The 25,386-nt window shown below is 40.1% G+C and overlaps 1 protein-coding gene across 1 annotated transcript in view; it reads left to right on the forward strand.

Moving 5' to 3' along the window:
* PTPRG (protein tyrosine phosphatase receptor type G) overlaps window positions 1-25,386 on the forward strand; it is a 385,824-nt gene that overhangs the window by 63,715 nt on the left and 296,723 nt on the right. Inside the window, exon 2 of the mRNA XM_071756171.1 lies at window positions 19,846-19,950. Within this exon, the coding sequence (XP_071612272.1) occupies window positions 19,846-19,950 (105 nt within the window). The remainder of the gene's footprint in view (window positions 1-19,845; window positions 19,951-25,386) is intronic.

Here is a 25,386-nt window from a genome sequence, read left to right on the forward strand (position 1 = left end):
GTTACAGTGTGACATGAGATTCCTTTTATGCTGTATCACCGTGACTAGAGGTGTTCCTTTCCTTTGTAGTGGTGGTTAGAAGCTAACCAGGAGATGTCTCATTTCTGTAATGTAAATCCTGTGTGCTGCTGTGGGGCTTTTAGAAGGTAAATGCTTCGATGTCAACACATTGAGCTGCAGGGTGTGCCCTAGGTGTTGTAAATTATCCTAATGATAATTTTTAAAATATTTCATATGAGTGTACCTACACCTGCAGGATGCAGAGTGGCGAGGAGGAGGAAAAGAAGGCAGCAGGTTTTTTGCCTAGGCTTCTAATGAAACTTTTATAATTGAATATATTAAATGAGAGCAGCCTCTAATGAGAGCAGATGAGGAGAATTACAATTGAGGCTATGTACTTCGAGCTCAAAACCAGGAATGAGGGCAGTAAACATACCTGGTGTTAGGTAGCCAGATAACAGAAAGTTTAAGACTTAATAAAAATGAGCAATGTTCTTTCTTCAGGAACACAAAAAAGAACAGTCTTGAATCCTCTAACATTGTATCATGTCCTTACTTTGTCCTTAATCAGCTGCAGCAGAGGCTTGCAGCTCAATACATATTGACTTAGAGCATATGCTGAAGTCTGAACTACTTGGGTTTCAAAACTTCAGTTGTCAGGAGCAGCATACAAATCTGGGGTAAGCTAGCTCTTCTTTTAAAGTTACTTCTGCAGTGCACTCACACTTTTAATGCTAGCATATTAAACTGAGGTGTTTAAAAATCCATGCATCCCTACCACTGAGCAGGTTGTTGGAATAGCAAGTGCATAACTTATTACAGAGCTCTGATTGCCTTTAGAAAGGCATTGCCTATGTCCATTAATCTCAGTAACATTATACACACATAATATATTGATAAAATGTTAATGACCTAACTTAATGCCAATAAAAGAAGGAAATTAAGGTGTAGGAGTTCAAAGCGTAGAGCTCTCTAGCCTTCAGTCTTTCTGGTTGGTTTATTTGTTTGCTTTCTGATTTATTTATTTATTTTTTTAAAATCTCCCCCCGCATTGCAGCAGACTGTATGCAAAAGCACATGTTGTGCCCAGATTCTAAACCAGCTATTCACACATCAGAGGATGAGAAATGTCCGTGGATTGGCCAGTGCACAAATGTTTTGCTACTCTGATCTCCTTTGCCAATTAGTGCTGTTCTTTGGGCACCTTCTGTGCGTGTTGCTCATTGCACCAGTGCTTCAGCCAACACTCAGTGCCTGCCCTGCCCCTACTGGCAAGCAGAGATAGAGTTGTCTCATGGCATGCCAGTCACTTCTTTATTTAAAAGGCAGCTGGTAGCTTAACAGGTTTTCCACTGGGAGTCAGAGCCCACCGAGTTGAATGGTCGTACTTGGAGCCTCTGAGAAGATCTGTACTTATGATCAGTTAAAAAAAAACAAACACAACCCAGCAAATAGTTTTAAATTGCTGCTGAATGAAATGTTGTGGTTGCTGCTAGTACTTAGGACTGTGAAACCTGATGGATTACGGGAGCTGGAACTCAGGAGAAAAATGCAGCGTGGCATAGGGTATAAAGGCTTCCAAGTATTTAAATTAAAACTTAAAGCTGAACTCTGCAACACACCAAATGGACTGAGGAGAAACAGAAAAACAAAAATCAATATATAGTTCGTGCTAATGGCATTTAACAGTCTTGCCCTGTGGTATGTTCCCATTCGAGAAGGAGACAAGTGTATTGGTTATTGAAATCTTACATAAAGTGTGAAATGAAGAATGTGTGCTGGAGGGCATCAGTATAAGTCTCAATATATTTTAAATTTTTCCCCTGCTAATTAGACCAAATGAAACTTATGGTGATCTTCGTGGGAGTTTCCTTGAGAAGAGGGGAAAAATGAACTGAATCTAGGTTCTGTGTATTGAAGGTTAATTCTAACAAATCAGAAAGCAAAGATCTTGTAATGGGTATTTTCTGCATTCACCCAATTAAATGTTAGAAGCTGGATAATGGAGTAATTGTAGTTAGTCAATTGCTACAAAGTCATAATAGCTGGAGTATAAATAAGACTTCAAGGCAGTAAAATAATAAAAGTATTATTTCAATAATAATCTCAGGTTAATTAGAATAAGGCAGTGCAGTGTATTTTTCATATTAGACAAAAACAATTAGCATTGTACTTGGTAACAACAAAAGCCTTATTATCTGAAAGACAAAATAGGATTAATGGAGTAGTAAAGCATTGAAACTCTATGTCAACAAAAGAACACAGAGGAAAAGTAACTTTTTTCCATAGCCCAGGCCCCAATACAAGTGATGGAAACTTTCACCTCCAAGGAAAGGAAAACTTGGTTGTAGCAGATGTGCAGTTGAGTCTTAATATGAATGTGGTCTTTTCCCCTGTGCCAAATGTTTGTGTGGATTCATTCTTCACAGAATGTCTTGAGTTTGTTCTGATTATTCCTCCCTCCTTTTTTTCTTGGCAAGATTGAGACATGATATATCCTCACATGCCTGCCTGAGTACAAAATAACAAAAAGTTAAGTCTAGAGGGATATTTAAATTATGGTCTGACCATAGCACGGACCAGAGAATTCTGCCCTCTTACTCCTGTATTCTTGGGCTGACATTTGAAGCAGATCTGTGTTGTGGATGCCTGAAGTTTCAGGATACTGCTTCACAGTGTGGAGGAGTCAGCTTTCTGACCCCATCAGTTCTTAATGATAGGGTGAAAAGCTGCACTGTATTTTGTTGGAGTTGCCCTGATAGAAATCTGGAATGCTGAGAACACGTTTAGCATTCGAACCAAGCCTCATCCTACGGCTGCAGCGAGTTTTCCACGGGGACGTGTGAACACAGCCTTTTTACTGGCAGAGAACAGTCAAGAACAAAATGCTGATTTTTGTTCTAAAAAGCTTCATAGATGCTTTCAAGATGATCCAGTGAATCTTACACTTTTTTCCCTTTGTTTTTGTCTCCTCTGGGCTCCTGAATAGTTGTAAGGTTTTCAAGGTTTGAGCTTGAGCAAATAATCTCTGCTCACCCTTACCTGCACTGTGGCTCGTGAGGAAAATGAGGTAATGTTTCTCTGTAAGGAAAAATATAGATGAGCAGTAGTTTTTGTACTAGTTCAGTCCTCTAAGCTGCACTGTCTCATTTCTTCTGGCTTACCTTTAGTTTGAGGCTCATCTCAAATCAAGACGTTGGTTGGCCTGTCTTCATACCATCCTTTTGAAATTTTAGGAAGGATCCAAATAATCTCTGTTCACCCTTACCTGCACTGTGACTCGTGAGGAAAATGAGGCAATGTTTCTCTGTATGGAAAAATATAGATGAGCAGTAGTTTTTGTATTAGTTCAGTCCTCTAAGCTCCACTGTCTCACTTCCTCTGGCTTGCCTTTAGTTTCAGGCTCATCTCAAATCAAGAGGCTGGTTGGCTTGTCTCCATGCCATCCTTTTGAACTTTTAGGAAGGATCCAAATTATGTGGATTAATGATGTCCAGGTCCTATCCTTGCTGCAACCATGAAGGTGCTGTTGGCACAAAGGGGCAGAAGGTGGCTTGGCTTCCCTGCTGAGCCACCCAGGGAATGTGGATCAGCACTGTTCATCAGCACACGTTGTAATGCAGCCATCTGATGGGGAAAGCTGTCAGCTGGGTGGATCTGGGCTGAGTCAGGAATGGTGACCTCAGTGGGAACCGCCTTGAAGAGCTGTGATGTGGAGAGGGGATGGGGAGGAAAGGGCACAGTGAAACTGAGAACACTGAGATCATGTAACTTGCAAGCTGCTGCTCATCATGGTATAAATCAGGAGTGCTGGATGTCTGTGAGCTAGCTATAGTTCTTTGGAAAATCAGTTCTCCCTTTAAAAATTTGGTCTTTTTGCTTTTTGTATGTTTTACAGGGAGCTGTATGTGATGGTGTTCTGGCAGATTTGCTCATTAATATTGATAAATGAAAGGCAGTGGTTTTGGAGAAAACCTGGCTGTTAAGAGAAACACCAAGCATTCCTGCATAGTTACCAATATCTGGATTATAATATCTGCCACGTTGTGATAATGTTTTGCAATTTAAGCCCCAAGACATAAATTCAGGAACTGCAGCATAGTCAATAAACTAAAAAATTGCCTGGCATGGGTAATTATGGCACTGATCTTGCATTACATTTTAACCTACATGAGACCCTGCTGACTTGACAGTATTGGGTATTTCCTTTTCTTGTAATGCATGTTGCACTGCTTTGGTCTAGCACACTGTCCAGAACAGAAGAGCTATGGATCTTTTCCACTGTGCCTATTCCTATTTTACAGTACCCCTCTTTGATAACCACTAACTAGACTGTATCCTAAAAAATCCAGGAAATGCATTGTAGGAGGAAGTGCTCTAAAAGCATAACTTCAGTTTATTAGAATGAGATATTAGCATTTTATTCCTTTTTATTACCATTTATGATTTTGCTGTGAGTTGTGCATTCCTCTTGAGCTCTATCACTGGGAATAATGCCTGACATTTGGTTAGGAAACTTCTCCATTCTCTGTCATGACAGTTTCCTATTTAATCTAGATAAAGTAAGAATCCTAATGAGATGTGTCCTATGATTAATTCGAAGCATTTTGCCTCCTGTTAATTATAACCTATTGTCTGGGGAATCTGTAAGAGAGGGCAAAGTCTTGCATCTGAAAGAATCAAAATATACAAGCCAATTCCCACAAACCTATCTTGAAGAGAGAGGCATCTCCCAGAGGCTCTTTATATGATGGGAAAGCTCTTATTTTCAGCAACATCCTAATGTCTGTGTGTTGCTTGAGATTTTCATGATGCTGTCAGCCACTCCAGACATATGGCTCCAATTGATTTGTCCTGACAATAACAGTTACCAGCACTCATTTCTCCACACTTGGAATGAGACACATCTGTTATAAATTTGTTGACCGTCAAGGACCAATAAAGACCTATCTGAAAAACATCCTTTTTTGTCTCATACTTCTCCTACCCTCCCTGTTCCCTCTGAAGTGTGGTTGTGGTCTGCTTCCAAGACCATGGGTCTTTAAAGGTCATTTCCATGGTATAGTGTATATCATGGGCATTGATTTTTATCAAGGATGCATTCCTGTGACTGAATAACTGCTGAGCATATTTGCTTATTTTATTCTGTGAATTCTCAGTTGTTTGGAAAGGAGTGGTTTTGCACCTGGTTTGGTTTCTAGTTGATTCTGCCCTTAAGTCACATTTCAGGCTATGGTTGATTAATTTAGTGTGTACTTTTGCCTTTGAATGTGTAACAGGCTTATTTTATTTTGAATCTGGGATAGAAGATTCCTGGAAACTCTAGTGGGACCTTATAGAAGAACTGGGGAGAAAAATAAAAATGCCAGAACCTTCATGAAATGCTGCTCCTGGCTGTAGGCAAGTGTTACACAAGCAAATGAAGCATGAGATTATCCCTCTGCCACCCAATCTCCCTTTGTTTCATGTACATCTTTTATCAGTGTCTTCTGTGGCTGAATACTTAGCTGTGCTTTCTGATCTAATGCAGTCTTTAAACTTTTGTCATCACCATGTGTTTAACTTTTGAAGGACAAATCTGTGCAACTACCAGTGGAATATTCCACTGGCATTCAGGTCTTATCCTGCATTTTAATCCTGATTTGGCTGATAGCCATCAGATGATACTGACTTCTTTGCACTTCTGTTTTACCAATGGTGGCCACATTTGCAAAATGCTATGGTATGGACTAGGTAAGAGCAGTTTTATTTAGCAGTGATGGAAAAACCCCATGACTTGGTGGGAGCAAGGGAATGAGACTTTGCACGTGGTGGGATATGGGAGCTGTGTGGAATCTGGCAATGCTTAACCCCTCCACAAGTGTGGGCCAGGCTTTGGAGTGCTGTGTGGTGCTGCTCTTTGGGTTGAGCAAAGCAAACTTCTGTAAATTCCTGTGTGTTCCCATTGCTCTCATCCACCCAAGTCAGTAAATGGGAGTATCCAGCAGGTATGGGAAGTTTCCCTCTGTTGGCACTGCAGGCAGATTGTGCCTTCCTCAGGGTTTCAGGCTCTGGAACCCTGGCCTTGGACACCCCCATCTGCTGCCACATCCTGCTGGGGACTTTTCTGGTAGGGAAGTTGTTACCAACTGAGGAGCATGGGCTCCTTCTTTATGTATTTATGTATATTTATAATCAATCATCTTCATTACTGCTTCATTAAACCTACCCTGTTTTTTTCTTCCAACCTTGAAGTCTGTCTCCCTTATTCCCTTTCTTTTCTCTTCCCCTGAGAGGCAGTGAGGGAATAGCAGAGCATCTGTCACCTCCTTACTGGCTAAAACTGACAGAGTTCTGCTCTGCACCTCACCTGGCACTAGAATGGCAATTGTAACACAGAGCAGTGGGCTCTCTCTCTTATCCCCTGTGTCAGCAGCAGGAACATGCTGCTTCTTGGCTTAGGACCTTTGCCCTTCAACCATACAGAGGTGCAGATTTTGGCTTTCTGGTACCTGTGAGGCATAATGGAGTTGAGTTTTGTATTTTCTTTGAGTAAAAATGGTGCAGTTTCCAGTTTCTCGTTCAGTAGCTGAAGCTGGGATTTGTAACACTGCAAGGGAAATATTAATTGAAAAGAAAAATCCTTTTCCTCAACTGTAAATTAAATTTAAAATTAAGGAAGACACCTCTATTCTTCCCATGGTAATCTTTCTTCTGTTTTTAATACAATGTATTATAACATCATAAATAGAAATGTAATCTAGAAATGTAATGTAAACGACACGTAGCAAGTGTTACTTTATTAGAAACTTTCTTAAAAGAATAATTTACCAATTTGAAATATTAATGTAGCTGCCTGGGATTGCAGATTTTTACTAGAACATAGTAATTTTTTTAAAAAAGAAAATAATGGTAGATATATTTTCTGATGGCTCCTAGCTTTTAGTGGGATATTTGGCACCACTACATATTTCAATTATTTTTTTTAAAAAAAGCTTTTTAAACTAATATTAGAATTAAAATAAAAACCAAAAGCAAAATAAACTAGTCTGCTTTTTCTGCCCCCTTTCCCCTACGTAATTTTAATCTGCATAGTTTGTAGGTGTCCACTCAGAACAAAATTATCTTAAAGTTTTAGTTTGACTGTCACTTGACCTTATATAGTACAAATAAACATGGTATGAATTTTATATAGTAAAAATAAAGAAATGACATAGTATATGTTCTCAGTTACCTAATTCTAAGGGGCGTGAACACAGAATGCTGAATATCTCAGCTGCATTAGACCTCAGTGACAATTAAGAACTTTCAGCTCTTTCAAGAATTTCTTTATTCACAACTTGACATATTCCTTACTGCAACCTGAGAAGCACCTTTCTCCTTTCCTTGCCCATACAGAAAATAACGAATAGTTATTGATTACATGTTGCTTAATGGGCTCTAATAAATTTGCACTTAGAATAAAATTTTCATAGTGTTTCTGATTAATTGGGGCTTGGTTCATTTGCAGTTACCACTGCTCTACTGCAGTGGAGTGGTTAAAAATTGCAAAAGCAGTCTCCTGCTCCATGTCCTTTTTTGTTACTATAATATTTAGACTTAGATGAGCAGGTTACTGACAGGAAGGTAATCAGTGTCATCACAAATGCATGAAGGGGACTCAGCAGTACCTTTGGCAGGCCCTGGCCTCAGTGGAACACCACACTACGTGATGTTTCTGTTTGATTTGTGCCGTGTTTGGGCTCTCTCCTCTCTGCCTTGTCTCCAGGCTGCTATGGCCATGCTCCTCTATGGTCTTCATGTTGCTCCAGCTACCTGGGACCAGAAGAGGCTATTGTGTTCCTGTCCCAAAATACTTTATTTTTCTCAACTACTGTGAGCTGTGCTCTGGTCCTGCTGACCTGCCAGACCTACTGCCTGAACATGTTCTTCAAGCCATACCTTTCTCAGCATAGCTGGGCTGTGTCTCAGCATTTCAGGTTCTTTCTGCATGGCATCTGTAAAAAAATAGTCCTCTGTCCACTCAGCTACATACACCCCTAGGGTTATGTCCCTGAGCAGTTTGAATCATCTTTGCTGGTCTTCTGTCTCTTTACAAAGCTGCTGGGAAGACTGGTTTTTGAACCTGCCTCTTGGAGTCTGGGACTTGTTTATCTTTTGCATCTTTCATCTTCTTCTCATTCCCCACGGCTCCATCTCGTCCCACTTGTCCTGGTTCCAGCTGAGGCCAGCTCTGGCCTGTTGCTGCTCTTCTGTTTGCTCTTTCATACCCCTCTTCTGCACATTCTGTGGGCTTTGGGAGTGAAAATGAAGATTGGTTGCCTGGCATTTTTGTGGGTGTTGTGAGGTTGTGTTTTGGACTTCCAAAATCCTCTCAGGTCCTAGTACCTGTCTTAAGAGGGTACTGGCTGGAGACAGCTTTGCCAGAAGTGAAGCTTCTTCCAGTTTCTTGGTATTTCAGTAGATCAGCTTAAACTAACTTCTTATCTCATGTTTTTATCTTTTAGTTCGTTTCAAAGCAATGCAGTAACAGGAGGGATATACTCCATGGGGACAAAGATAGTCTGTGCCTGCTGTGTTAACATGGATAATATCAGTAGCTAAATGTGCTCTACATCAGTCTTTCTTTTCCTTTAGCTTTAAATCAAATCACACACAGTAGATGATATTTTACTAAGAGTTTAACTTTTTACTAGCAATTTAGGTCCCATGTTCAAATCAGATTGGGTTGTCAGTTGGCAAGTAGCTTGAGTACATAGATGCTTCTTTGTAATACATCAGTTTGTTCATTAGAGAAAACTACAATTCTGAGGAAAAGTTTGATGAGGTTTTTTGAAGAAGTCATGAAAGGATTTAAGTGCAGAGCTGAAAAGCCTGACTGGAACTGATTGCTTTGAGCTTCTTGTTTACAAAATATGAATCAGATTAACAAAGAAAGACAACAATATGAGCTTTTTTTGTGAATAGTCTTACTTTTGATTTAGCAAAGACGTGTATACAGAGAATATAAAAACGACTAACAGAAAAAGGGTATATAATGGTGAACAAATTTTTAAAGGAAAAGATAGACTGTTCAGTATTCATAGATGTTCTTTGGAGCTTCAAGATGCAGTTTAGGAGACCCCTGTTGTGGATGGGACAAATGCTGTCACAGAACAAACACTGATATATTGTCAACATTTCATGCATATCTTATTAAATAAGTCATCATCTTATTATGTGTTTTAAATTATTTTAGAGTAACAGAATATCTGTTATGATATTAATAACTCAGTTTTTTGGATAAACCGAACATACGCTATTGCCATGGAAAAAAAATTTCTCAGTATAAGCATTAAAGGATGAATCTGTTTTTTAACACTGACACTGGCTATGCAGGAGATGGAATATTTTTACAGTTCTCAGTGAAAGCATAAAAGAAGCAAAAAATATAGAAGTAGCAACTGTGGAACACATACACTTCGGAATTAACTTGCCTGGTGGGAGTTATTTTCTTCAGTAATTAAACTTTCTGTGGACTATTCTGGGACTTAGAGTCAAGTGGGGACTAAGTACAAAGCTGTATTGTAATTAAATAGCCAAGCCAATCTGCTGGGGAGTGAGAAACCTGCAGCAGTCAACAACCTTGCTTTCTGCAGGTGAGCTGAAGTCTTGGTGATGATTCTTACCATCCTTAAGCAAACACATTTACCAGGCTGTTGGCTGTACACTAGATCCATCTTCCAAGGCAGAGCGCTTTTGTTGTGTTTTTAGTAATTAAAATGCTTGTAATAGCTGTAGGATTAGTAACACTGGAAACTGGGGAATGTTGCAGCGTGGTTGAGACTGGAATTGGGAGTTGAGCTTCTGTGCCAGATCCTTCCTGAGCAGAGGTCCTCTGGGGGACTTGACAGCTTGAGCACTGAGCGTGCAGCTCTCCAGCTTTCTTCTGCCCCAGCCAGAGCTGACTTCTCTCTTGTTGGCCTGGCAGTGTGTGACCTGTTCAGAGTGGTTGGCAAGGCTGTTTGCCTCTCTGCTGCTGATCACTGAGGCTGTCTGTGGGCTCTGTTCTCAGCTCGAGCTGATCCGCAGCGGCTCTCGAGCAAAGTGCGTGTTGGTCCCAGCACATGTGTGCACTGAGCATCTCCTCTCAGACCTGCCCCTTGCTTAAAAGATGATGTGCATTTGAGCTTCCAACGTGCCCACCACAAGGTGAAAGCATCCCTTTGTTCCTTACAGAGCTCTTCATCTCCTCCTCTTTCGTTCCTGTGCTATGAGGACCCTTCTTGTCTGAAGATCAGCACTTGAGTGCTCTAAAATCTGCTTATGAGGCTTGTTATGAAAATTGATGTATGAAACAAGGAGGTAGAAAGTGGAGTGGAGCATTTGAGACTTGAGAGCATGTGAGTTAAGCACACCAAGTCGAGGCCAGGCAGGGCTGAGCAGCCTGTGGCTGAGCTGTCCAGGCCAGTGCAGAGTAGGGCACAAGGTTAGTGTTAAAGATGCTTTGATTCATTCCATATGCTGTGTGTCATCCCCCATCATACCTCCCTCCCCTGCCCCAGGTCTTAGATTTTTTGTTAAAAATTATTTTTTTTTTCTCTTTTTGAGTAATGCTCCTCAAACAGTATGTGGCACTGCAGTGACAGTCTTGCCAAAAACTGTCTAAGACTGAGTTATTGCTTCCAGAATTCTTGTGCATGTGCCCCAGGATAGCAATTGCCTTTATCTGCAGTGGTATTGCAGCATGAACTTTCATCTAATTCATTATCCACCCTAATGCTCAAGTCTTTCTGCATTACTGCTTTCTAAACAGCAGTCTCTCACTTCATTCCTACACTGATTATTATTTCTCCCCAACTGCATTGCCTTATATCTGTCTTCAGTGGAATGTCTCACATCAGCCCATTTCGCTGAGCTTGCCACACAAGTGAATGTTTTTGAGGCATTCTTGGTTGCATCTTCTCCTTTGGTTTAGCATCATTTACATGTCCTGAGTGTGGTGTTAGCTGTGGCCTCCAGATGGTTAAATTGCTTGTATAGGAAAGAACAGTGACCCTGTTGCTTTTTCGGACTGTGCCATCACTGTATGACTACAAAGTTTGCACCATTGATGGCAATTTTTGTCTATTTACTCCATCTGAGTCCTGTTGCTGCTTTTTTGTTCTTGCAGCCAAAGGCCTTCGTGCTCTTGCTCTTAGTAATAGGAGGTTTTGTGTTGAAATCTTTATTGCACTCTCTGAAGAGAAATGACCAAGGAACCAAGTACTAGTTGTTGATTCTGGAAAGCACCAGACCCTCCTGCTGGGAAAGTTAAAAAAAAATGGTGAACTGCAAAGCAAAAGTCAAATTTTGGCTTGTTTTACAGATCAGCTCCTTAGTATTTATAGTGCTTTTTTCCCTTAAATCAATCCAACTTACTTGCAAGGAAATGAGAGACTTCTCAAAATGGTAGATCATGTTCTTGCTGCATGTATCCCTATCTAGCAACTTGTTCAGTCAGCACAAAAAAAAAAAAAATCTCTGTTTATCTCACTTTCCACTTTAGATTTATATTTTGGGAAATAAATGTGGATTAAACCCTTTGCTACAAAATCTGTATGTCATGCAAGCTGTCAGCATAAAAAAGATGAAAAAAAAACCTGTTTTGTAGATCATAAGCCAAATTAAATGCATTTTTATACAAATAAAAATGAATGCTTGTTTTCTTGGTTCTACTCAGCTTTTGAGTTGATCCTAAAATAATTTTTGTGGATCTGGCTGGAATTGCTGTCACAAGCTGGAGGCACTAAATCTGGTTACCTGGGCTCTGCTGATCTGCTTCAGTGCAGAGTGATACAAATCTCAAGTTATTTCTGCTTGATCCAGGGGAGCATGCTGGTTTGTGCCCTTCCATCTTTCCTCCAGGAGATTATGCAGCTGTAGATGGCAAGACATGACTGCAAAGTGAGGGGAACATATCTCACACTGGGGCTAGAGCATTTCTCCTTTCTTTTCTTAAATAGTTCTTTATTGAGCTTTCCACCTTCTGCATTAATTTGAGAGCCTGAACCAAATAACCAGGAAGAGATTGATGTGGCCTCACATTATTTCCCACAGTCAATAAATTGTTAAATGGGCCAAAGGACATGGGTTAAGAAAATAATTTTGTATAAAGAATGAGGGATTTTTATTAGCTGACAGAGCCCCTGTTGCTGAAGACATTATAATGGGGCAAGTTTGAGCTCTTGCCACGCAGTGGGAGCAGCTCCTTTGACTTCACAAAGCGCCTTGCTGTTCTCCATGTGACTGAAATCAGCCCCCGTGCCCTGCATTTTCTGCTGAATGAATCCTGGGTTTGCTGCTCCTTTGGTGGCAGAGGCAGCTGAGTTTGAAGGGGTGCCATGGAGTGAGGACTCGCTGTGGTGGTGGTGGTGAACTCATCCCCAGGACAGCTCTGGGAGGCTCAGCACACAAGAACCAGTTGCCCTCTGGGGACTCTGCATTAGTTTGTCAGAAAAAGCCCTGATTTGTAGATATATGCTCATCTTTATTGATGTAACACAAAGGTGATTTAATGGAATATTGATGTGTAAATGAAATCGCAGGCTAGTGATGGGGAAATATGAAAGTGTCTGGCAGGATCACAGCCTGGAAGGACAGACATGTGGAGCAGGTGTGTATCATGAAGTCCTTGCTATTATTGTTTTGATGAGTCTAGTAAATATTTTTTTATTAAGGTACTTCTTGATAGGTGATTTGGGTGAATTTGTTTTGAAAATGTAGTGAGGCTGTCCTGGGACAAGTGCTGGCACTGGATACAAGCAAATTATTTTCATAGAGGTGAAATTAGTGATATTTGTTTTTGTGAGTATTTCTAGCTTTAGTGAAATGACAATAGTATGATTCTGCATTAGAACAAGGAACTGAAGGTACAAAATAATCCACTAAGGTCACATTTATTTGCTATTCAGAGTGTGGTCTTCTAACACCGTGCATGCTGCAGCACCTCATTATGTGAGAATGAGAGCGTGTGGTTTTTAGCCACAATGTTTTCTGCTGTAAAACCCTTGAGGGTTAGGTACTTGAAATAAGGTGAAAAGTGAAATAAAGCCCCCTTTTGCCATTGTTAATTCACTGTAGAAACAAGTATCTATTATATGTGCGTGCTTTATTTTTTTCCTGGATAAACCATGTCATGAATGAGGAGATCAAGATGGCATCTTCTCAGTGTGCCTGTACTGAAGAGATCAAGACCTTTTTGCCCAAACACACTGTGTTGCCTCTGGATTCCAGCTTGTTCCAAGCTTGACTTCAAACTTCCCCTTGTAGAAATCGTGCAGTGACGTTGGAGCTGGTGAGCAGCCTTTTTGCCCTGATACCTGAGTTTTCACTGCCTTCATTCTCTCTGACCAGCTTACCTTAGATAGGGGAGAACTGGGTTTGTTTTCTCTCTGATACTGCTGTGATTCAGTCAGTGCTGGCTGAGAGGGCTTCAGCTTCCTGTGGAGGTCAGCCTTGCTTATGAGCCTCTGCTCTGGAGTTTTATTCTGTGTTTGTATCATATATTGTATGAATAAAATTCAGAGGTGACATGACCCTTCTGAAGTGCAGCATGGAGCACCGATGAACAAGCATAAGGATTTCTGCTTTTAAGAAATGCAGATAATGATGTTTAACAGAAGTCTGAGGTAATGCGAAGGATGCACAGACCAAGAGCTCTCAAGGTTAGAGTTCTCTGACGCTTCCAATTATTTTTCTGTCTGACTACTCATACCAGAAGTGCCTAAAAGAAGTGTGATTTTTAGGATGTAATGCACATTAGTCTTATTTCAGATATCTTGATTTAGGTGACTAGAATACCAGTCTGTTTGAAAACATTGTCTTAGAAGTAAATTAAGTGTAAATTTTGCATGCGGGGAAGTGTCCGGGAGCAGTTCAGTGGGATAAAAATTTCACTGTGGGTTTGGATCAAACAGAGCTGGTTTTGATGTGTTTGCAGTTCTCAGTGATGGGGGGGTGAGTGTTTCTGAAGCTGGGGTCCTCAAGCTTTTTTTCTGTGGCTATCACAGTCACACTCTGTTCGCAGTGTGACACTAACAGCAGCCCCTCCACCCTGGAGGAAGAATACACTTGTCCGGGCTTTTTTTTCTGCTCAGCACTTCTCAGGGGAAGATGTAACTGGCTGAGGTTTGTTTTTTTGTTTGTTGTTTTTTAATGACATGCTGCTCATACAATGGTTGATTTGAGCTCATATACTGCAGTCTGGGAACCGTTAGTCTAGGGATATTCCCCAAGTTCTCTGGCAGATGCTGTGCTGCAGAGCACCATCCTCCTGGTAAGGATGATGTTGCAGTTGGTTTAATTTGTGTGTTTTTATCTCGAGATGGAGATTCCTGGCACTGTTGTTTATCTGGCTGACTTTGCTTATTCCTAGCAGAAGTCCTGCAAGTGATGCCAGTTGACATCAGTGGTCCAGATTCACTCGATGTGTCATATCTTGCACAGCTGATGCCAGCAGAGTGTGAGCCATGAAAATGCAAAACCAAGCCCCTTCTAATCATCAGGCAGCATCTGTCTCTTCCTGGCCTCCCAAGCTTCTTTTTCTGAGTCCCTTTAATGGGACATCATTAATGCAACTTGAAGTTGCCTTGCTGCCTTGCTAATGAGCTTTTGCTCATCTTGTTTATAAAGCTAACCAGGCTGAGAGAATGATTTGTCAGAGCTGGTTGTGGCTGGGGAGGCTTTGGCTGGCTTTTCCTTGGGAAGGGATCCATTCTGCTGGAGAGCAACTGGGAGCACTGGGCATTGACATTATGTCCCTGTCCTACTCTGGCATAAGGCTTGCTCTGAAACATGAGGCTTTCCTGTCACACTGAAACACCATCTCTTGTAACTGTAAGGAGAAGACTGCACTGAATAATCTGTTTTCTGTTGCTTGTCTGCATCAGCTCTAGTGCTCTGGGACTTGCCTTGTGTTGATACACTCAAGTAATACAAAATTGCATTACACTTAACTCCCTGGCTTTCAGCTCAACAGGTCATGAAGGGTTAATGCACCTAGTGACTGGTGTATTCATGTTTGGGATAAGGGCTTTTAATTCTGCCAGTTAATTTAATCCCCACAGTTTGACAGCATGTTCCCTGGACTATTTTTCATCTTCAAATTGCAGTCTGCTGGTTAGTTCCTGTAAAGCCCTGCTGTGCTCTGCATTTATGTTCTTGTTTTTAGGATTTGTGCTGTTACCACATCATCCATCAGACACGTGAACAAGTGAGAATGAATTGTGTGAAAAGCCCCCTTGTCATTTTTAGGAGTAGACCTGTGGATTGTGTTTATACACGAATTAAGGGGCTGCCTGCCTGACTGTCATCTGGGAAAGGGATCTACAGCTCTTGGCAGGTGCAGCATCCGGGTTTCTGTTATTTCACTTATTCACAAGAAACTTGTGATTTGTAACCCCCATACTGCATTAATGTAAAGCTGTCAAAGTTGTCTGTGCATTTGTAGGAAAATAGATTTTGTCTTTTGTCTGATAATCAAAAGAAATTTCTGCAGCATAATCAAAGCAATAAGTCTTAATCAGAATATAATTTGGGTGATGCTGTCTGACCACCATGTATTTTTTTAACTTTCATCCTTCTTGGAGAGATATTAAATAATCTTCAAAATATGGGAATCTGTGGCTGAAGAGTCTATTTAAAAATAATGAACTATCAAAATGGATTAGCTGTTTCTGAAATATTTCTACATCTATTGGCTGTCAAAGGTTGGTAAAATATTTAAGGCAAATAGCCTAGTTTAGTTTAGGAAGTTGACTGTGAAATAGCTTAGAGAGATGAATTCAAGCATTATTTATTTTAGTTGTAAAAAATATTTTAGTTTTTTAATATTATAAATTTATTTCCTGTCAGGTTTTTTTTTTCCTCCTCCCTTTTTGCCTCCGGCCCATTTCACAACATTTATTCTAAGTAATTGCCTGGAAGCCTAAATAATTTTCAGAAGAGTTTGTGTTACTGTGCATACCGTTGTATCTCCAGCTTACCTGCTTCTCTAGTACAGTCCAATTAAAAATACAGTAACCCAGAAGAAGATGCTGCTTTTTTTTTTTTTTTTTTTTTTTTTTTTTAATGGGCCTGGCTTTAAAGCTTTTACTCTTGCAGATGGCTAAATGTCTTGGCTCAATGATCTCTTAACCACCATTTAACAGATGATGCAGAAGCCCTTAGGGCAATTTTTCTGTGCCCCCTCCCCCTTTTAAAATGTGGTGTTGTGCAGTCTTCAAGAAAATGATGGGTCTCTTGTTTATGGAAAGTTTACTTTCTCCTGACATTGATTTGATGCAGAACTAATAGTTAGCATTTGTTATGATTTATTGCAATTTTGCTACACACTAACAAGATTTTACTTTTACCCCCCTGCTTTAAGTGCTGTCATAGCATGACACGACTTCAGATTCCAGTAGTGAAGTCTCTTGTTTCCAAGATCTGGCTTTTTCTCCAGCAGCAGCAGCAGCAGACTGAACTACATCAGTTAAGAAGTGTGTCTAGGGCTAGGGACTAGGGCTAAAACTGAGTCAGCTGCTAGTATAGTCCAGAGTGGCAAGTCACAGGGTGATTGAGCTGGGCAATATCTGTACCTTTGAGTATGTTCTGTTTTTAAGAACAGCTGAAAATATATTAGTTTGAAGCCCTTGTCTTATAAGGCTTAAAAGAATCTGAATTTGGCACACAATCTAGTTAATCTACCATCATAACTAATGATTTCACCATTCAGACATAAAGTATCGACCTTAAAGGATTTTTCTTCCACGGCTGATGGCTTGATACCTTTTAAACACTGATGCCGAGGGTATAATCTCTCTGAGTAGTGTAATAGCTTTATATTTAAGGTAGATTGGGGATAAAATTTTGTGTTTGCATGTGAGCTATGAATACCAGTAGGGTATTCAGGCAGGAATTACCTTATCGTACCTTTGAGGGCACTTATCAAATAATTTTTATTGGAAAGTTAATACGTTGAGACAGAGTGAATGGGAAGCTGATCAGAATGCTAAGGCAAATCACAGCCTTGCATTGCTTTTGCTGTCTGCAGCTATGCAGCATGAGTTGATTCATTTAGCACATCATCTAAAATCATGTAGCATTCAGTACCGATTAAAATTATATGAAATACTGGGTAAGAGATTTCTCCATGTTGGCTTCGAAGGCTCCTCCACTCCCTGCAGAAGTACTCCTGATGGGCAGAGCACAACTCCACTGACTGCAGGTGTTCTGCTTCAGAGGCACCAGAACTGTACCAGCAGCCAGAGGAGTTGCTTGGGATTTAATTTCACGCTTGTGTATCTGAGTGTAAGATCAGTCCTCTTCTCCTTTAATCACATAGCTGCAAGTCCCATATATTACAATATTCATCAGTAGCAAATGAAACCTTGCAAGGCAAGGGCTTCTGCAGTCTCATCTCTTGCTCTCTGCCTCCTGCTATGTGTGTGCCTGTATCCCACCCCACTTCTTTGTTTGGCTGCTCCACTTTGGGTCTTCCTGGAGTTCATTCCTCTCTTATTGTTCTGATTTCTACTTCCCCAGCTTCCCCAAGGTTCCCAGAAGAGAGGAGCCTTGTCCTTGTGTTTGCTCTGTGCCAGATCAACCAGTCTAATTGCTGGCTGCTCTCCAGCACCCAGTTCTGCAGTAGTGGAGCAGGAAACCACTTGGCTGCTCTCTGTTCTTCATCTGTTAACTGTCTGCCCTGTGAAAATGTCTTGTAGAAACCTGTAGCAATTGGTGATAATAGAACTTCCTTAAATATTTTATCCAAAACTTGTTCAGATGGTAGGAATAATGGAGGTTGTCAGCTGAGTTTGAGCCACTTACTTGCATATATGTGTGTGTGTGTGTGTGCATATATATATATATATATCTATCTTCTGAAACTGTGCAATTAGTATATTTCACAAAAATTAATAAATATACTCTAATGGCTGGAGCTGAACAAAGTTGAAAACTGTGTATATTTTCAGTGAAAGAAGCAGATTCAGCATCACTGGTGGGCCTGTTAAATTTTCACTGGTGGTGTAAAGTTGTTTTGTACATTGCTAGCCTCTCCAAAAATCTGGAAAAAGTAACTATACTGCCTGAAACTTAAGGTGGTTTTGTTACATGAAGCACTTTCTTTTTTGATATGACTTGAGTGTTTTGGCTCTTCCAAGCTTGTATCTAAAAAGTCACTGTATTCTCTGTTCTGCTCCTTGCACTTCTTCAGTATGAGGGTGTCCATTGACCCCAGTTGACAGCACAGAGTAGAAGCACCATGGGATTGAGTCTGTTTTCCTGATGACTTTACCAGGATAAGATATTGCCAACAATAGCTCTCTGTTCCCATGGTGTTTTCTTGGAGTGTTTGTGTGGCTCCATGCAGAAGTTCATGGCTGTATTGTGAGTATTGGGGAAGAAGGAGGTATCATGACTTTTAAAAGAAACTCTTACCTTTTCATTTCACAGCAGGGCCAGAGATCTTGACCTATCATCTCAGAGTTTCTGCAGCAATCCAGTAAACATGTATCTTCTCTAAATGGCTAGCAACTACTGTATTATTGCTTGTTTGTAAGGTGACTATTAACAGTAATGTTGGGCTGCCTAGCAGTGATGCAGGATTTTATTTAGAACAGCATGTTCCAATTTGTTTCTTTTTCAGTCCTACAGAAGGTGCTTAGTGGCATAACCATCAAGTTTCTTCCCACAGTTCTCTTGAAAAATACTTGAGCTCCTCCCTTGGTTTGAACATCCTTTTTGACGGAAATAAATTTCCGTACAGCATGGCTCTTCACTATTTTTAAGTATAGATAAACTTACAAATCCATTAAGTGTCTATGCAGAAAACCAAAACTGCATATTTTCACAAGGATGTCAGGTTTTTAATTGCATAAATAAGATGCTGACTGAAGCAAATGCTCAATTTCACATTAAAGTTAGGCATTCATAAAGACTTGGATTTGCATAATTTAATTTTCTGCACAGAGGATACTAAAAATCAATGGTATGATTCATAGCCATACCATGGTTGCCATGTGGCTTTTTGACGGTTCAAACTAGGAGTACAAAGGGTTTTAGAACTTCAGATATTTCACGCTGACTTGAAGCCTTTTTAGCTTTAACAAATATCGATTACTTCGGTACCATTTCTTTCTTGTGATGGTAAAGTACACAGAAGGGCTCACTGAGCTGATACTTTCTCTTTATTCCTTGGAGAATGCAAGGTGAAATCTTTCTTTTGCCTGTGGGAGTCAATTTTTCTTAATGGCAAAAGCTCCACAACTGTGTGCTTCCTCTGTGCATCCTTGGGAGGAAGGTGCTGTTGTCTTTCATTGGTGAGACTGCTGCCCAGTGCTTTGTGGTTTCAGGTCTGCTGGCTTTACATGGAGGAGATGAATTTGAATCTGAGTGAAATTATTCTATGTGGGATTTTCAGATGCAGTTATGAGAACTGTACTGGCCAATGCCAGTCACTTACATTTATATTCTTATAAGGATCTTTCACTTTTTGCGTTGGGTTCAGTGGCTTGGTAGTCATTAGCAAAGTAAGCTACCTTTTGGGTCTGGACAGAGAAAGTTTGGTTATAAGTCATGACTCATAGTTGTTTGCTTGTGTATTCCAGAATTTTCTTATGGCAATTACTGGGGTTACTCAGGTGTGTGCCCATTCAGAAACCATTCCATCCTGACTTCTGTAAATTACCTTTTGGATGATGGGTACATGCCATGGGATGTGAGGAACATGCCTGTTAATTTATTTTGCTGTTAAGCAATGACAAGTCTGTAGTCTCTCCTCAGCAAAGGTTTAAGCCTCACATTGTATATACTCCAGAGAGTAAATAACACTTTCCTAATGATTCCTGCTTCTTCTCTTCCCAGCTCTGACTGAAGGTTATGTTGGCTCTCTGCATGAAAACAGACATGGGAGTTCTGTGCAGATACGGAGGCGAAAGGCTTCGGGGGATCCTTACTGGGCATACTCGGGTGAGTTGATTTCTTCAGAAGACTGAGAGATTAAATATCTCAAAAATAAAATTATTTTTGTTAGTGCTGTGCCCAGGAAGTTTAATTTTACAGTATATTTTCTTCTGCTGACTTCTTTGCAATCTCCATGTACACGTATCCTCTCCTTTCCTGCATTCCTTACAAGTCATCTAGGAAGACTGTAAGTATCCATATATACATCCAGATTAAAAAAACCTAAACAACAAACAAAAAACAAAATGAACCAAAACGAAGCTAGGAAATGTACAATAATTTCTTTGTGCATGAGACCTGTCAGTACAGCAGCACACCAGGACGTGTGATGCTGTGAAGACAGGATATTGGAAGGGTATTTTATTGTTTTTCCCACTGTTCTTATATTTTCTTATGGAAAAGCTGATGTGCCTGCCAGAAATCAAAATGTTCCTCAGAATGGTGTCTTTGGTGTATGGTTTGATTGGTTCAGATCTGGAAAATTACAGGTCTGTATTGAAGTTGTTAAAAAAAAAAACCAAAAAAACAAAAAAATCAACTTGAAATCTTGTTAATAGCTGTGGAATCAAGTTGACTCTACAGAAGAATGTCTGATGTCTACTAGATCTCAGAATACAAGCTGTCTCATTTGTAAATGAGGTCACACAAGTAAAATCTGTGTATTTTAGCAATGCGTCAGACAAATGACCACTTTTGTTAAACTTTGATTATTATCAGATGGACAAATAGTGCCACAAGGTAGACTGACATATTGCACCTTAAAATAACATTTTTAGATTTTAAGCTACCAAATTCATAAAGAATAGAAATAAGCCAACAGAGAAAATATCTGTTGGAATGAATGGCCTTTTCCTAATTGCTGGCTTCTGTAAAATATTACCAGTCAGGTTCCGCTTTGTAGGTTTGGGGTTTTTTTGTTACTAAAAAATGTATCTGGAATATTAATTGTAAGTAGTTAAATGAAAACATTTTTTAAAAGGTAAAACGCCAGTGGAATTATTCTGTTGTATGTGGCTCAAACTCTTTGAGTTACTAGAGTCAAAAATTTAATAAAAAACTGTGGGGGGAAAGGTTAAGGAAAAAAACACCCCAAATCAAACAAAAAACCCCACCCAAACCAAACAATCAAAGCAAAAAAAGCCCGAACCCTACAAACTCAATTTATGCCTAGAGAGTTTTGCTAACTCTGTTTTTTTGATGTTTTTGTGGTGCTCTTCCTTTATGAGTAATATTGTGTGTTCACCCCTCCAAAAAAGCTTTTACCACCCACAAATTCTTTTAGATTTATGTCAAAATACGATGTATAGTCCTGACGTGTAATATTATACCTTATCTTTTGGGAGTTTGCATCCTTTTGTCTATTGATAAATCTCCTGTTTCTATGAGAGAAATAGCCAGTCTGTTTTGTAGACAACTGATAGTGATTTCTCAGCTGTCAATCACATGCCATTCTACCTGATTAGAGCTATCTAATTAGAGCCTTTTTGTTACTGCCGCTGATAAAAGGAGTAAATTAGGAGATGGAAAAGGGGGAGGTGATTATATTTACCAGCACTTGTCAAGAAACCAGAAGAGGATTTAATATAATTTCCTCAGGATGCTTTGTCAGGCTCCTGTTTGAACAGAATGACTTGAAATGCCATGCCAGGGAAATCTGGTTTGAGGGTTTGAGACCAAGAATGAGGCCAAAGGTTTCATGACATGAAATAGAGGTGGGAGCAACCAGGACAGGTCCTGTGTGGATTGTGCACATACTGCATCTGAGCAAGCCCATCCTGGACATGGATGGAGATGTGGTGGTGTCCTGAGCCACGTTATGGTCTTTGTCTGGGAGCAGAAGGGTCGGGGCCAAGTGTGATTGCTGCTGAGATGCAGGTAGGGATTTGGGTTGTCTGAGAGGGAAAGGCCTAGGCACGTGGAGATTTGGGAAAGACATGTTTATTTCTAAAGGAGTTTGCCAGGGCTGATGCTGTGTTCTGCAAGAATCTCACTACTGACAGCATCTCCCTAAGAAAGGGAAGTAATTGCAATGAGGGATTAGGTGGGAGACCTGGATATTTTTACAGGGTGCTGCTTTTGATATGTGGCAGTTGCTCTCTCTTTCCTTCCCTTCCAGCTCTGTCTGGGATTTCCAGCCAGCTCAGTCTCTCTTAGCTGATGTCTTCTGTCCATATTTGCTCACTGAGGGGGCCAGAAGTAATGAAAGTGCCTTGCTTCTGCATTTAGGTTGAAGATGGGAATAAATGGTGGGTGGCAGAGCCCAGATGCCAGACAGATGTTTGTCTCTAGCTGAGCACAGTGAGGGGAATGATCACGCTATCTGTTTCTTTCTCCTTGCTTTTCCATTCCCCAGAATATTTCCCAGGAACCCTGAGCAGGGCTTGGCTAAGCAGTTTATGTACTAACAATGTTTGTCCTGCGGGAAGGGTTTTGGACATGAAGAGGAAGTTTGCATCAAATGAGCCTACAGGGAGTGGAAACTTTGCAGTAAGCAATTACTCTGTGTCAGTGCTTTCCAAGCTCTTTTACAGCTGTTATCTGGTAGGCTGCTTCCCTTCCCTATCCTTAAATGTGTGGGCCAGCTCCCCTCTGGTTAGTTGTAGAGCATCTGTTGGCCCCAGCTCTTGCTCTGCTGTCCGAATGTAAATGGAAAGATTTTTACGCCGTATAAAATAAGCCTGTTGTCTGCAGACATAATTCTGACCATAACGTTTGTTCCAGTTCAGAAATAAAACTTGCAAAAATAGAAGAGTGGATAATTAAATGGAGAAGCCCATTTTAAATGGGTTCTGTCAAAAAGACAGCAGGAAACACAATCAGTGCTTCAGAAAAAACTGATAAGTCTACAGTATCAGCTCTTTAAACCTAATTCAGAAGTAATCACTGAAAACAAAAGACTAACTTGTTTTTAAATAGGAAGTGCAATACTGAACAGAGACTGAGATCTCCTGGATGTTCTTTTTAGGATTTTTCAGGAGGCTCTACTACATTCCTAGTAGGGATTTCTCTGCACGTGTGTATTTGTCTAAGTTTTTTCAAAATATTTATTCTATGATGATGTCTTATGGTTTGCCAGTCTCTAAATCATGACTGCACAACTTACTTGCAGTGTACAGGAATATGGAATTGGACCAGCACAGTCAAAACAAGAAGTAGGTGTAGATCCTGCATGTGCTTCAGTATGCAGGCATTTCTATTAGAATAACTGCTAAATGGACAAGCTTGAAATTATTTTTAGCACATCCTTCTAATTGCAGTGGAACTCAGTATGTTTATAATTCCCAAAGTAGTGGCAGAGAGCAGTTCAGGTGCCTTGTCATCAGTGGGGAAACATTTTTGTTAATATGTATGCTTTAAAAACAAAAACAAGCAAACAAATGAAAAAAACAAACCAAACAAACAAAAAAGCCAACCAAAACAAAACAAAGCAAAACTTGAAAAGAAATCCTACAAAAATATGGGATTGTATTGCCTACCCGGTCTAGGGCTGTGCCTGCCCTCCCTTGTGTAATGTATGCTACTTCACAGAGCATAATATTCCAGACATATAGAGATACCTCTCAGTGACATGTGTTGCATCTGTCAATGCTGAGAACACTTTTCTGGTGACCTAAGCAGAGACCCTATTTAGCCTTTCAGTAGCCCAAAAAATGGGAAGCGAGAGGGTCAGGACTTTAGGAGGAGATCATGGTATGAGATGCTGACGCAGATGCTTGTCTTAAGTGACAGTAGCTCTGAAGGGCCTGTGCCTACTCAGGTCTATTTTTATGAAAACAATTATCTAAAATTAATGTGACAATCATTGCATGAGATTGTGGAAAACCAAAAGTGGCTATGGGGAAGTATTTCTCCTTTACTCAAATTGGGAAAGTCCTTTTGGAGACTTCAGCTGTAAGGTGTGATATCTAATTATTTCCATTATTAATGTGTGGTCAACAGATGTAGAACGGGAGGCTGTCCTGGGGCAGGCTGTTTTGCTTCTGTTGTTGGAGTTTCCCAGTAGAGCTGTGGTGCTGGTACTTTTAGACTGGTGTGCCCTGCTGTCTCCATGGTTGTTCTGCTGATCTGCTTCAGTGTTGCAAGCCAACATATTTAAGGAATACTGGCTTTTAAGTAATCAAAACCATTTGGGCTCCTCAGAGGACAAAAAAGTAGACAGTAACTGAAGATGTATAGATGTGGGTTTTTTTTTTTATTACTTTTATTTAACTATGGCTTTGTAAGGAGAACCCAATGTAGAAAACGCATACAGTTTTGTGGGGTTTTTTTCTGCTCTTTAATCTTACGGTGTTTTTAAGGCATCTCTCCTCTTTTTACCTTCATCTCATTTTCTGTATGAAATTATTAGCATTACTTCTGAAGCTTCTGTTCTTTATGTGTGTCCTTACTGATGTTTTTTCTGAGTAAAATTCTAGATCCTTTCTCTCCAATATTCTGTGCAACCTACCAGGAACATCAATAGAAGTTAATACAAGAAAAATAGGCTTCACAAAAGTAGGGATGACCCAGGGAGTAGTGAAAAGTATCCATTAAGAATAAGAACTGTGACCGTGCTGTCATGCTAGTGGACACTATCAGTGTGTGAATACTTTTTCCTGCAACACTTAGGCAGTTACTGCTGTCCTTTAAGCTGCTATTATTTAAAGTATTAGCAGTGGTGAATATAAGAATTGAGTGTTCTTCTCAAAAGCTTTTGCTGGCATTAAAACAGGAAAGATCAGTAAAGGTTATTTCCTGAAAGACTAGCAAATGGTGTTAACTGTGATGAAATGTAACTTGGTGATGTCCTTTGTAAAAATGTGAATTTCTCTCTCTTTGCTTAGATTGTTCTCATTAAATAAGCTGCTAATGTGAATTGGACAGGAAATAAGCAGCACATAGTAAGGAAAGCATCAAGACGTATTGAACTGTGAGATAACTAATGGCCTATTTTCCATGGTCAGTATTTCACTCTTTCTATCTCTCAGAATAATAAATCTTGATATTGACCAAAACTCTGGCATACTGTGTGCATGGTTATCATTCTTCTGGAAGAGTACTCATCTCCGGTAAATGCAGGATGGTCCAAATGAGCAGACTCTGGCTGTCTCTCTTCCTCACCCTTTTCAGATGACTTTCTAACTGAGAGAAATGAAAAAAATTTTCCCATTAATGTCTGATCTGATCAGTAAACTGAGCTTTGAATATTTTATCTCTGTTCATCAGGGATGAATGGCAGTCTTCACTGAACCCTGCTGAAGCCAGCTGTGATGCATTCGTTTCCATGTGCCATCTTATTAGAGTAACAGTTGTTCTGGAATTCAATGCTACACTCTTTCATAAAAGAAACATGAAAAACCATAGCTGGAGAATTTACTGTTACTGTCTAAGCATGAACTCTGATTTTTAATGTGAACAACTAAATCAAGTGATACACTACTGTGTGTTTTCTCAAATAAATAG

The sequence above is a fragment of the Heliangelus exortis genome, chromosome 12, assembly GCF_036169615.1.
Source record: "Heliangelus exortis chromosome 12, bHelExo1.hap1, whole genome shotgun sequence".
Lineage (NCBI taxonomy): Eukaryota > Metazoa > Chordata > Aves > Apodiformes > Trochilidae > Heliangelus > Heliangelus exortis.